This window comes from Strongylocentrotus purpuratus, unplaced genomic scaffold, assembly GCF_000002235.5.
Source record: "Strongylocentrotus purpuratus isolate Spur 01 unplaced genomic scaffold, Spur_5.0 spur5_scaffold_13, whole genome shotgun sequence".
In the NCBI taxonomy this organism is placed as follows: Eukaryota; Metazoa; Echinodermata; class Echinoidea; order Camarodonta; family Strongylocentrotidae; genus Strongylocentrotus; species Strongylocentrotus purpuratus.
Genome location: NW_022145598.1, coordinates 2,380,492 through 2,393,905, shown reverse-complemented (window position 1 = coordinate 2,393,905; position 13,414 = coordinate 2,380,492). Strand labels below are relative to the sequence as shown.

Genomic DNA, 13,414 nt, shown 5'->3' with positions numbered 1-13,414 from the left:
ATTTCATTTTAGAGGATAAAGTTATTTTGAATAAAATTAATTTCATATTTGGGCTTTATGGAAACGATGGAGATCAATTTAATTTTGTTATTTTATATGCCAAATACTATTTTTGTTTTCCAACAAATGCAAAAATAGCGTACTCTCACTAAATTCTTTTAAATGCATGTTAAGGTATTATCGTTCTCTTGAACAATACATTTATGTTAAAAGTAACAAATTTGTATCATTTGATAATAGGTGGAAAAACATTGTGTTGCTTTTTAAAAAAATAATTATCTTGTATAATCAGCTATACTCTTGTTGTTGAGTATATTGGTTTCATTATGTATGTTTTTTTTATATATGTTTTGTTATGATTTGTAAAGTCGAAAGCAATATTGAATCAAGATGATTTTATTAAAGAAAACAATTTATCGTTTTTAATTTTGTTGTTGTTATCATTAAAGGTAATCATGATAATACCTAATGGGTTTTATTATCAAAAATCGGCGCAATCATTGTTTCTATTGTGGTTATTATCATGAGGTGTGATATTTGTTGATCGTCGTTATTATGGTACTCATTCTAAAAATCTTCTCCTTGTTTTAACAATAAACATCAGGACCAGGCTATGTAGGTTGCTTCCTTGTCGGTCCAGTCTGGCAGGCAGTGCTTAAAGACGATACAATTGTGAACAATGTGGACCAATGTGTGAATCACTGCAGAAGTTACAAGTATGCAGCCATCTCAGTTCGTACCTGCTTTTGCAGCAACAGTTCAGCTGATGGCCATGTAGCAAAAGACTCCAGCTGCAACGTGAGCTGTACCTGCAATCCTAGCCAAATATGTGGATCGAGCACACACTACTCAGGTTAGTAATTTCATCACATTATGGAAAGAATACTTTGCAGGCATCGACATGTTACGGAACACTAATGTTGAGATTCTAGAACAGGAATGAAATAGGAAGGAGTCATCTGCCCCTCTTCTACAGAACGTCAATCTATTTTGCTCACACCTATACACATTAGCGACTTGCTTTCTTATTCAATATCAATTTCCAAATTTCTTTCTCCAGTTTACAACACGACGAAAAGACTCATTACCCCTGCATTTCGTGGACTGAATGGATCTTCACGCGTACAGTGTATGGACTCAGTCACGGGAAGCTTCATTGAGCCTGCTCAGATATTTACCACATGTAAAAATGGTATGATATTTCTTAATATTCATGTCATTTTGCAAAGCCTCTTGTAGGTTTATTCAGTTTATAAATCAGGTATTAATCTTTGTATAAATGAGGAGAACGATCGGGGCAAGAATATGTGGGTGAGGAGTGCCATTATGGTGCAAAAGTCAGTAACCCCACCTAAAATGGAAAATGGTGATGATCATAGCGATGATGAAATGTTTGTTTGATATTATTTGTATAGAATATAGACCACTACTATATGCATGTCGGGTCTGAACCTTCAAAAATATATCCCAGTATACGTTCCCTTGAAAATTATCTACCACTATTATCACAATCTGGATTAATAGATCATGATCTGATACACCTTTCGTGTGGTCATGGTGGTTTACACTTTGGGTAATACTCGTTACGCTGGGCTAAATGTCAGCTTGGTTTAGACAAAGAGTCATTTATTGGTATAATATCCCATAAAGCGGGGCGTTCTTTGACTCATTGATTGATTTGGTATCTTTCATAGAACCATCAGTCGATTTTTTTTTAATAGAACTATTCATGTTTTCTTTTAAGCGCCATGAGCACCGAAAGGTGGACCTGTGCGCTAAACAAGTAGCCACTATTAAGGTAGTCCTATTTAGAGCCATGAAGGACCTGTTTTTGCAAGGGACATATGCTATTTTTAAAAAATCACTGGAATTCGTTTAAAGGAGTATTTATTTCCAAAGGGTTTAATATAACATCTTCATTCGTATTAAAAAGCTTGCATGGACACTGTTGGATAACACTGAATAAAACAGACATTTTATTCATATGATTATGATTTAAGAATGTTAGGACATTAGTGTTTATTAAAGGTAATACAAAGTTTTGGTATGGGGTCATCAAATTGGTTCAAATGAACATATTGGAAGCATATGTGATTCTACAATATTCAGTGATTGTTGTCGCGGTTGAAATCGAGTCTAAAGTTATGAAATTGTAAATAATAAACTCTTTATGTTGAAAAGCTCCCACTCAAGGTCAAGATATTAATTAAGATATAAAACAATGTTTCTTGACTAAAATTGACCGATTTGATATTTCCGTTTGGAAATTATATATCACACCTACATATTCTGAGATTTTCATGGTCGCAGCTACCATTGTACGGCCGTAGACTCTATTTGAAATTTATCAAACTTTACCGGGAGCACCGGTAAATTTTTATATTCCATTTTTCTCGAAAGCAGAAGTGTTTTAGGGGCTAATTTTTCTAGTGCTTATGATACATCTACAGGGGCATCCAAATATACCAAAATTGTAAACAATCACTATCCACCCAATTTTCCAAATTTACCAAAACTTTGTATTACCTTTAAGCCGATATCATCATGGTTTCTCAATTATTACCTTACCTTTTTTTTACGTGACATCATCTATTTTACAGATTCAACTGCAATTAAGGATTGCGCCGAAGAGCTGATTAACGAGTGTTGCACGTGCCGACAAAGTAAGTCTTTCTATTACTATTTGGGATGGTTTTGTCAGCGTGAATGATATATCCAATGTCCAAAAATGATGACATATATAAATAAAACAACAATATTAAAGAACATGCTCTCGATTAATTTCACGGGAAATGTATCATAATAATAATGCCTCGCTGATCATGCTGATTGGGTTGTTAAGAAATAGTTTCTAAATGCTACACTATAGTTCATCTTCTATTCCTAGATAACTCCCTCACAATTACATTTTCACTTTACAGAGAATAAATTTTAAATAGTTGTTTATACTCCAACTTGTTCATGAAACAGATAGTGATGATCACCTCCCTGAATAAGGAAACCATGCACATGCAATGCCTTGAATTTATTGTTTTAAACATTGTTTCATGATTTTCACCCAAAATTAGTGTTTTGTATGCACAGGATGCATGAAAAATAAATTGTGAAACTAATCCGTTCGAAGAGAATTGGTAATCACAGTACAAGTCTTTTTTTTGGAAGTTGCTACAATACATCTATGACAAACTCATTGTAAATTTGGAAAATTGGAGAATCTCGCTCCATTTTGTTCAAAATGACACTATATGCATTTTCTCTCCGTTTAGTTTGGTACCGGATTGTCATCGACGTGGCAGTGATACTCGGGGTTTTATTTCTCATCATTCTCATCTTCCTGTAAGTACATATAGTCCGTGGGCCAGAGGGGGCTACCGTGCACCCCCCCCCCCCCTATGATCCTACTTTTTGGGTGTCATTATGTTCATTGGGATCCATAATATCATAAAAAAGATGTTCCCAAGAAAAAAAACTCATTTGGACACTGTTTTTTGGCTCCTTATTTGTGAATTATGTGCTTTCATTTTACCCTGTTTCTCAGCAGATATAAGTCTAATCTCCACCAAATTTATAAACAATCTTCGTCAACTATTCAACAATAGGTATTCAAAGTTATTTTATTTTATTTTATTGTCTTCAATTATTGATGACGTCATAAATTTGCATATATTTTAATATGCAAATTTCTGTCTCAAAACCTGTCAAAATCACCTGAAAGTTGTATTTTGTCTGCTATTATCATAGAATAAGTTTTCAAACCGCCTAATTTGGTGTTAAATTATTCATTGATATGTTATCTAATGTTTCCTGCAAAAAAAATCAGTCAACTCATGTAGACATTGTGTTTTCCCCATTATTTTGTATGTAAACAGATCAGTTTTCCGTGTATTGTACATTTTCTTAGGGTTTGTGAACTATGTGCTTACACTTTACCCTGTTTCTCAGAAGATACAAGTCTAACCTCCATCAAATTAATAAACAATTTTTGTAAATCATACAAAAACAGGTAGACAAAATTATTTTAATTAATTTTATTGTCTTCAATTATTAATGACGTCATAAATTTGCATATATTTAATATTCAAATTTCTGTCTCAAGACCTTTAAAAATCACCTAAAAGTTGTCTGCTATTATTATGTAATAAGTTTTCTAGCCCCCTAATTTAGTGTAATATTATTCATTGATATGTTATCTGATGTTTCCCCCAAAAACTATTCAGTATCAGTAAACTCCTATGCGCATCCCCCCCCCCCCCCCGCTTATTACAAATAGTACATTCTGTATATATAATGTACATTTAATCTAGGTTGAATAGCAACTCCTCTGGTACACTCCACGCATCACCAAGTCCTGCCATAGGTTTGACAAATATGTTGCGTTGCTGCAACAGTTTGATTGGCTTGACTTTAAAGGCGCTTGTGGAGTCACAGCCTGAGAAGGCATGTAGTCCAAGGAGTGCTGGGCAAAATTAGTGACAACTTTGAGCCCCTGCTTGTTGCCCCTCCCTGTATGGAAGAGTAATGTAATGTCTGAAGTGAGATGAGCGTAATAAAGCAATATAAAAAATATATATCGCTGTTTGGGCTTTTGATCTGCACATAATCACAACCTTGCTCCTTTACCGTATTGGAAGTAAAGGATCACGCGTGAATCTGTTTCTCCTTGGGTTGAGTTGAGAGATGGAATCTCAGAACACAGTGTCTCTCTCCCATTCTGAGAAGTGAGCAGTTGGGCTTCTCCTTCTTTGATGAATATCATCTTTTCCCATACAGCCTCTTAGCCATGTCGTGCTTACTCCGGACATCCAGAAGAACTTGAATAAGTTGTTTCTTATTATCATCATTCGTTAGGAACTGCTTCCAGTCAGATGGTCTTTTGGTCTTGCCTCCTTTAATCATCATCTTCTCTGCACACCTATGCCATGTCCGTTCACTTGACTTCCCAGAGTCTGGCTTGTACATGTTTGTGCTGAAGATGACATCGCATTTGGATAACACTCCATTGTGAAGTTCGATGCAAATATCGTGGAAGTATGCAGGCATCTCTTTTAGGTAGTAGAAAACAGCATTACCATCTTCCATTACCAAGGAATTGCCAGTGGTTGGAGGTTGCGAGTTCTCTACATCCTTCCGGAGATAGATCAAGTTGGCTGCCTGAACTGTGTGCCTTTACCATCAGCTGGATAGCAATGTCCCCTTGTTGCTTGTACTCTTTTACTTTTCGTTGGGATGTTTTAAGCTTGAATTTCTTTTTTGTCTCTGCCATGGTTTGAGCTTCAGTTTATTGATGGGGTCAGAGAACGATGTCTTTTTCTCTAATCGCTCTTTGATGAACATCTCTTTCTGGTCTTTCCCTGTGGTATTGCATGCATGACATCTTTCTCAACCTCAGCTGGAACGCAGGCACCGGAAGAAAAACATACAATCCATTCTTGTCATCAACATCAACATGATTGAGGAAGCTTTTTACATCATCTATGGCCTTTTTTTTATAAATACACATCTCTCACTTTTCCTCATCTGAGTTGGTTGTTGATCTCTGTGTTTATTTCCACGTTGAGAATCAAACGTCATATCTGCATAATGTTCGAGCCCATCTCTGATATACACTGTAGTTCTTAATTATGCCAGAGACACCGACACCACTGCCACCCCCCGCAAGATTTGCCATGCTTCAGGATTATCTCCTCAATTGTCTTGTCGAAAGCACATCGGTTTCCTGGAATGAGCGACCTGGCAACACTTATTGCACCTCTTTCGAGCAATGTCATGGCACCAGGATGTGAATCTTCAATGTTTATCAAGAATACATCAAGGTAGGTCAGATATCGGGAGTAATTGTGACCAGGTCAGGCATAAGGAACAGGTAGTGCAAGTACAATGGACAGTCATTTTCTTTCACAGACCTGATGAATGAAAGATCAATCCAAATGCAATCAACATACATGTACGACATCAAAAATTGTGCCGTCTTCCCAAGAGATCCTCTTCGAACTTCAGCTTTGAAGCTTTCATATGACTCTATCAACGCCTAGCTTCAGATCTGCATTAGCCACAACCTCAGCAAGCCTCTCCTTTGTTGGTGATTGAATTAGCTCTTGGAAGATATTCTTTGATTCATCAGCTGTACCAACAAGTGCATCATCTTTCCCAGTCATTGACAGGAACTCATAAAAACGGAGCCTTTCTAAGCACTCCACCATTGTCTTGTGACAATGCAGACTCCTGTCGCAGTTATTTCCTGTTATGACGTCTTTCATAGACCCAGAAGATATAAAAACCAGCTTCCAAGAGGATATCTTCAAGTCCGGATCCTTCCATTTTCTTTCCAAGCTTCTTGGAGTATGCACAAATCAAATGGAAAGTGCCAATCAACACAATGTGTTTCTTGTCATTTTATGGATGAGATCCAAATGAGAGGATATGCTTTCATGCACACGCCCAAGTCAAATATTGTTATGACATAGTCTTGGCCAACCACGCGGCTTTCTTCTGCAGCTCTCGGGCACTCTTAGAATGTATCGAATTCTGTTATGGGATATTTTATAACAGGATAGTAATCTATGGTCGTCACATTTGAAGGCACCTCCCATGTTACTGAGACAAATCCAGCCCAACCTAAAAGCTCTTGACCTGTCTCTCCACTACTTTTTCGGACAAGCATCCACGCAATATCCGATTTCTGGCACATTTTTTCAATGCTTTATATCGGTTGACATAGCAAGGTGGAAGAGGACCTTCATGTTCAATAGCCAAGGAACGTTCTTTGGTTCATGTACATGCTTCTGAGGATACTGTGCTATTTGAAGAAATCTCCTGCAGCATAAACCCATGGGCTGTGTGGACAGAGCCAGAACCACTTAAGCTTGAAATGCATTGGTTGAAATCGTCAACGTCTAAATGGAAGACTGATGGCTCCACGGGATGGCGGACTACCTGTCTAGATAGAATACCGAAAGTCTACTGTAGCGCTTGTGCTATGGCAGATTCAAGCTCAAGTGAAAATGAATAGCTTTCTGAAAGAACAAGGCGATTCATGATTGTGATCAATTGAGCAGTACTGCGTAAGAGATCTCTCAGAGTCATTCATACCATAATATGCTTGGACATTTTCCACTTTCCATTTGTGGCTGCCCTAGATATTATCTTGCCCAAGAGATATGACAAGTCTAGTCACTCTTTATGGTCGAGATGGATTTCTACTCAACAAATGGTTCAGAAACTTCTCTAGCTCAGTGGGAATCTGGTCATCTGCACAGGCAATAGCTTCTGCGGTTGAGGGCCAGGTATTTCATCATCTACAATTTAATCTACATATGCTGGCAATTGCTTTCTTGTGGGCTACTTCCATTGTTCTCTGTTTTGCTACTTCATCGTACTTGTCACTTCTCCATTAATCTGGTTCTTAGTTCGCCACATATTTCTTCCGACAGTTCTTGTGATATCTTGCTTCTGCAGCAAACAGATCAACATCCATGATACTCAAAAGTAGGTCTTTATCACCAATTCTCTTCGCAACATCTACAACATTTTGCCACCCACCAAAATCTAACATTGGTGACTTTCTGATGTCCAAGAGCTTTTCACTTTGATTGATTTTGGGCCTTCCTTTTTATAAAAGATACAATCAGGATTGAGGATGACTTCATCAGTTATTGACGATCTGGGTAGACGGGGTATTGAAGGTTCTGTGGCATCAGATAAAATCTCTGACAGTCGATTGAGATTCTTGGTAAAAAATTTGGTAGCACTCCCGATGATAACCTTGCACATCTGAAATGTCTTCAAGAATGAGGATGCATGCTTCTTCCATTGCTAATTGTGTCAAGTTAGTTGAAAGTCGTGAAATTGTACCCCGTATACGTTTGATCATTCATTTCTATAAACAACAAAACTTTATTATAGCATATAATGGGATTAATGACCAACTGCTGAATAAGTTGGCTTTGTCTGACCCCACCCCCCCCCCCTCTTCAGGCTGATACTATAACAGAAAACAATGATGTATGTGGTAATATACTGTTTTTGATTTAGTTTGATGTCAATAGGCTAGCCCAAAAGTAATTGAAATACTGCTTGTTGAGCTTTTGTTTTTTTAAACAGGAACTTCAATTGAATGTACATTATATATACAGAATGTATTAATCGTAATATGTGGGGGGAGGGGGGGGGGAACAAAATTTGCGGAAAACATCAGATAACATATCAATGAATAATATTAAACCAAATTAGGGGGCTAGAAAACTTATTTCATGATAATAGCAGACAAAATACAACTTTTAGGTGATTTTGACAGGTTTTGAGACAGAAATTTGAATATTAAATATATGCAAATTTATGACGTCATTAATAATTGAAGACAATAAAATAATTTAAATTAATTTTGTCTATCTGTTGTTGTATGATTTACAAAGATTGTTCATTAATTTGATGGAGGTTAGACTTATATCTGCTGAGAAACAGGGTAAAGTGTAAGCACATAATTCACAAACCCTAAGAAAATGTAAATACACGGAAAACTGATATGTTTACATACAAAATAATGGGAAAAACACAATGTCTACATGAGTTGACTGAATTCTTTTTGCAGGAAACATCAGATAACATATCAATGAATAATTTTACACCAAATTAGGAGGTTGAAAACTTATTTCATGATAATAGCAGACAAAATACAACTTTCAGGTGATTTTGACGGGTTTTGAGACAGAAATTTGCATATCAAAACATATGCAAATTTATGAAGTCATTAATAATTGAAGACAATAAAATAAAAATAAAAAAATTTTGTATACCTATTGTTGTATAGTTGACGAAGATTTTTTATAAATTGGGTGGAGATTAGAGTTATATTTGCTAAGAAACAGGGTAACATGAAAGCACATAATTCACAAACCCTAAGAAGGTGTGCAAAACACGAAATACATATCTTCAAATAAGGAGCAAAAAAACAGTGCCCAAATGAGTTTTTTCTTGGGAACATCTTTTTTCTGATATTATGGATCCCAATGAACAAAATGACACCCAAAAAGTAGGATCATAGGGGGGGTGCACGATGGCCCCCTCTGGCCCACGGACTAATAGTAAATTCGATCGGAGCAATATTATTGCCTCTTTGGTGCCCTTGAACCTGTATCATTTCAATTTTCATATCATCTTTATACCTCAGTTACACAGTCAACCCGTCTCCACACCGACTCCAAACCAACTCCAGTAGGAATGGAAACCCACTCCTAACCGACTCCACAACGACTTCAAACCGACTCCACAACGACTCCACACCGACTTCAAAATGACTACACATCAAATCCGAATCGACTCCACATCGACTCCATACCCACTCCACAAAGACTCAAAGCTGGCTCTACACCGACGTATAACTAACTTCACACCGACTTAAAACTGATTCCACAACGACTCCATATCGACTCCATACCGACTCAACAATGACTCGACATCGACTCCGAACCGACTAAAAACCGATTCAACAACGACTCAACAACAACTTCAAACTGACTCCACAACGACTCCACATCGACTACAAACTGACTCAACAATGACTCGACATAGACTCCGAACCGACTAAAAACCGACTCAACAATGACTCGACAACGACTTTACACCGACTCCAAACCGAATCCAAACCGAATCCAACCGTTGTAATATCGGCCGTTCGGGTTAATCAAATTTATGGTTTGGTGTGTTGTTGGTCTGATGTCGGTCTCGTTTTAGTCTGTGCGTGAGAAACATCGAAGGGAATTTAAAAAAAATGTTCAGGCTGCTCATTTGTTATGAGTCTTTATTTTGAGAATGGTTTTCTTCGTACTAGCATGGCATGTCTTTACTGATGCCACTAACTTTTCTCCCCGTGCAGGGTCGTACGCTTTTGCAGAAACCGACAAAGAGGTATGTTCGATGACTGGCAACCTCGCTCTTCAGGGCAAACAAGACAAGTGGAGTCTGGTTCATCAAGGTCCGGTGATGATCGTCTACACCGGAACCACAGCTATCGCAACCTCTCAGGTTCTAGTACCCTGGATCGTGGCTTGGAATCTGTTGAACAGGCATCTGCTGTCATGGCTGCTTCGGGAGTTACAGCCATGGTTCGCTCGCTTAATGATGACAGCGGGAATCGATACGGCTCGTTACCAGCTCCTGCGAAAGGTGCATCAGCTAGGGGTCCTAGTGCTACTGCTGTCAATACCAACCTGGTGAAACCTACCACAGGGACGAGTCCTGCAGAAATGCTAAACAAGGGTAACTCTAGTGACGGAGAGTACTATGACCCAGATTCCCTCCAAACACCTGACCAACAGGGAAACCCACCAGCGCCTCCAGATTCCAAGAGCAAGCCCAAACACAACTCGAAGACGTGTCAGAAGGAACCTGCTGAGGATACTGCTAAGGAGGAAGATAATGTCCTGGACAAGTCAAAGAGGAGGTCTTTGTTCAACATCATGTCCAAAGGTTCTAGAATGCCTAGTTCCCCAAGGCCTTCGAAAGATGAGGACGATTTCCCAAAAGATCCTGAATCAATTATGGACAGACACAGGGATTGCCGATACGGGAAGAAAAATAGAAAGAAATCCGAAACGACCGACAGGCGAAGAAGTTGCAGTGTTTCAAAGGACGAAGAAGTCTTCGAGGATCCCAAGTCCTACACATTGCCAAATGATATATATGCGATTCCAAACAAGCCTGCATTTAGAAATAAGCAACCGAAGAAGATGTCCGATTCAACCAAAGGAGCCAAATCCGGCGACGTTGAACCCCAGGAAGGGTATAGTCGACTGAGTAGACTCTTCAAACCTCGGGCATTCGGGAAGGGCAAGTCGAAGCAAGGGGATGATACGACATCACCGGAGGAGTACTCAGATTACAACAAGCTGGGTGGCCATGAAGATCCTGACGTTCCTGTCACCGTAGACAAAGCTGAAAGCGACTGCAAACCTTTCGAAGGCATGTACGCATTGGTGGATGATAATGGGTACGCAGTGGTGGGAGAAGGAATGACTGCAGCCTCTCAAAGCGGTGATTACGAGATGATCGCACATGGTCAGATGAAATGAGAGCGCAAGAGTGTTATAGTTGTTTTTACTTGGGGGCGCCCTTGCATAGTACCAGTGTAATTGATTACTGTGGCATTGTTTATTGATGACTCTGATATATACATTTATTGCCCACAATTGGTCAATTGGGCTAATGATATTTACAACACAAATTATGCCTACAATTCATCATGAAATAGTCTTTATATCTCATTATCCTAGCTCCACTCAAAGATCTTATGTTGTTTCACTCGCACTAAATCTACTGTACCTTTTTTAGGATAAGGTACACATAGCTGCACTGGACCTTAAGGTATATATATATACCAGTTTTGGAAACGCCCCCTCTCAAAAAAATGAAATAGAAGGTCTTATTACCAATCATGTGAAATAATATGTTTTGTCTAATACGTGATGATACAAAATTTTACCCGGAAACCGCCTACTAATTGATATATCTGGTAAATTATCATATCAATCCGGTGGATTTATTTCGCGTAGTCCCATATACATCTTTCTGTGTACAGTCCTTGTAACTTTACCAAGACTTTACCAAATTTCTTATCATTTTGATGATTTCAGAACCTTGCAGTGTACACACCAATACGTATACGTTAGATGATCAACCTTTTCTGATCGATTCCACAACTTTTCTTTTACAATGCAATCGTATGACCAAAACTGGTTTATACCGTTCACAGTATAAATAACTGTTTTCGAGGGAGAAGAAAAAATAAGAAGAAGAAGAAGAATTTTCATGCGTTCATCTCGATTAAAAAAAATACCACCCTATCCCAAATGAAGATAAAATAGCAACAAAAAAATATATTAACATTACTTTGTACTAAAAAAATGGTAGATGTAGGTAAGCTTTGTTTAATATCTGTACTGCAATTTAGCCTCGTTTTGTGTATAAGGCTGGTAATTATATTGATACTCATATGATTTATTCTTTCTTATCAAAACTAGTAGAGTAAGTCAGGGTGACAATATACAGGCATATTTCTGTTGGACATCATGGCTTTGAAAAAAAAAATGTACAGATACTCATACATGTAGTAAAAATATCGTGTTATTAAAACTTATTGTAAATATTTATGGTTACATATCCATGCATTGGATAGAACCATTGCGTCTGAATTTATGACAATTTCCTTTCGAATGTAATGGCTCATACAAAATGTTGTGAGTGAAAGTTCGTTGTGATACTAAAGCCCATAACTTTGTGAGATTACATATAATGATGTATATACAATACATTATTTATACGGTAATTGATCCAGTGTAAGTCACAACAACAACACAAAATTCAATGAACATCAAACAATACTCCTTGCAGAAATGAAATTGAAAACAGGTCATTTATATGAAGGTAATTTACAATAAATCAATTGATTTATATGTCAATTATATAAACTACTTTCCCTTTCGAAATTTGCTCATGACTATTTTTTTTTCTCTGCCGGTGAATGTTGTGAATTGTTTTGATATATTTGAAAAGAAATTAACTAGATGTCACTTTCTAAGTGTGGATCGAGTCATTATTTATCTGTGAGTTCCAAAGGGTGTCATTGCATAACGTAAACAGCATAGGATAATTATAATGTGTGTTTGAGAGCGCTCCTCCCCTCTGTTCTCGATGCAGACTCGGGTTCCTCGGACAGAATGTTAACCAGGGGCCCTATTTGTCTAGGAGAGTCACACTCTATGCACGTTAGTACGCTACACTTCTCGCAGAGAGTAGGGTGTAAACCCGGAGCTCATTGTACCTGGATACACGACTAATCAACTACAGATCTTTTTATCTGATAGGCTGCAAAGCCTTATGAAGATTAACAGGAGAAAAAGAACTAGAAGAAGAAGAAGAAAAAGAAGAAGAAGAAGAAGAGGAAGAAGAAGAAGAAACAGAAAAAGAAGCAAAATCACTCACCTTGCTGGCAGGTAGAGATTACCATATGGCTACATGGTTGTAATCCGTTATGCTTACCAAATGTTTATATTATGAGTTTCTCTGCTGATGAATATGGTTTATTTCCTATTGCCAGGGACTCTTGTTGAATGTATTTTACAAAACATACGTGAGTTTCTTTATATTGTAGTACAGAAAGGAGACAGGGCGATACCATACATTTTACGTATATGTTTCTACATGTATAGTCTTTTTTCAAGGAGTGTTCTGTTTTTTAATTATTCTTCTTCCTTTTTATTTCCTTTTTATTTTATTCTTTTCATCTTCTTTATGCCATACTTGCTTTTTGGCAAATTCACGAGTGAGCCACAATTTACATTTTCTCATCTTTACAACTTTATCAAGAAATGAGACGCAATAGATGCCCATTCATATGTTTCGATAGCAATCGGTCATCATA

The 13,414-nt window shown here is 37.6% G+C and overlaps 1 protein-coding gene across 1 annotated transcript; it reads left to right on the top strand.

Moving 5' to 3' along the window:
* The first annotated feature begins 1,086 nt into the window (after positions 1-1,086).
* Positions 1,087-11,390, top strand: LOC100891671. Its single transcript, XM_030982706.1, has 4 exons — positions 1,087-1,192; positions 2,601-2,663; positions 3,267-3,336; positions 9,872-11,390. The coding sequence occupies exons 1-4, from the start codon at positions 1,132-1,134 to the stop codon at positions 11,064-11,066; spliced, it is 1,389 nt and encodes a 462-aa protein (XP_030838566.1). The 5' UTR covers positions 1,087-1,131; the 3' UTR covers positions 11,067-11,390.
* The last annotated feature ends 2,024 nt before the right edge of the window (positions 11,391-13,414 follow it).

Coding starts and splice junctions, on each gene's coding strand:
- LOC100891671 (XM_030982706.1), top strand. CDS start 1,132: ATGGACTCAGTCACGGGAAGCTTCATTGAGCCTGCTCAGATATTTACC. Junction 2,664..3,266: donor GTGTTGCACGTGCCGACAAA/GTAAGTCTTTCT, acceptor CTCTCCGTTTAG/TTTGGTACCGGATTGTCATC. Junction 3,337..9,871: donor CTCATCATTCTCATCTTCCT/GTAAGTACATAT, acceptor CTCCCCGTGCAG/GGTCGTACGCTTTTGCAGAA.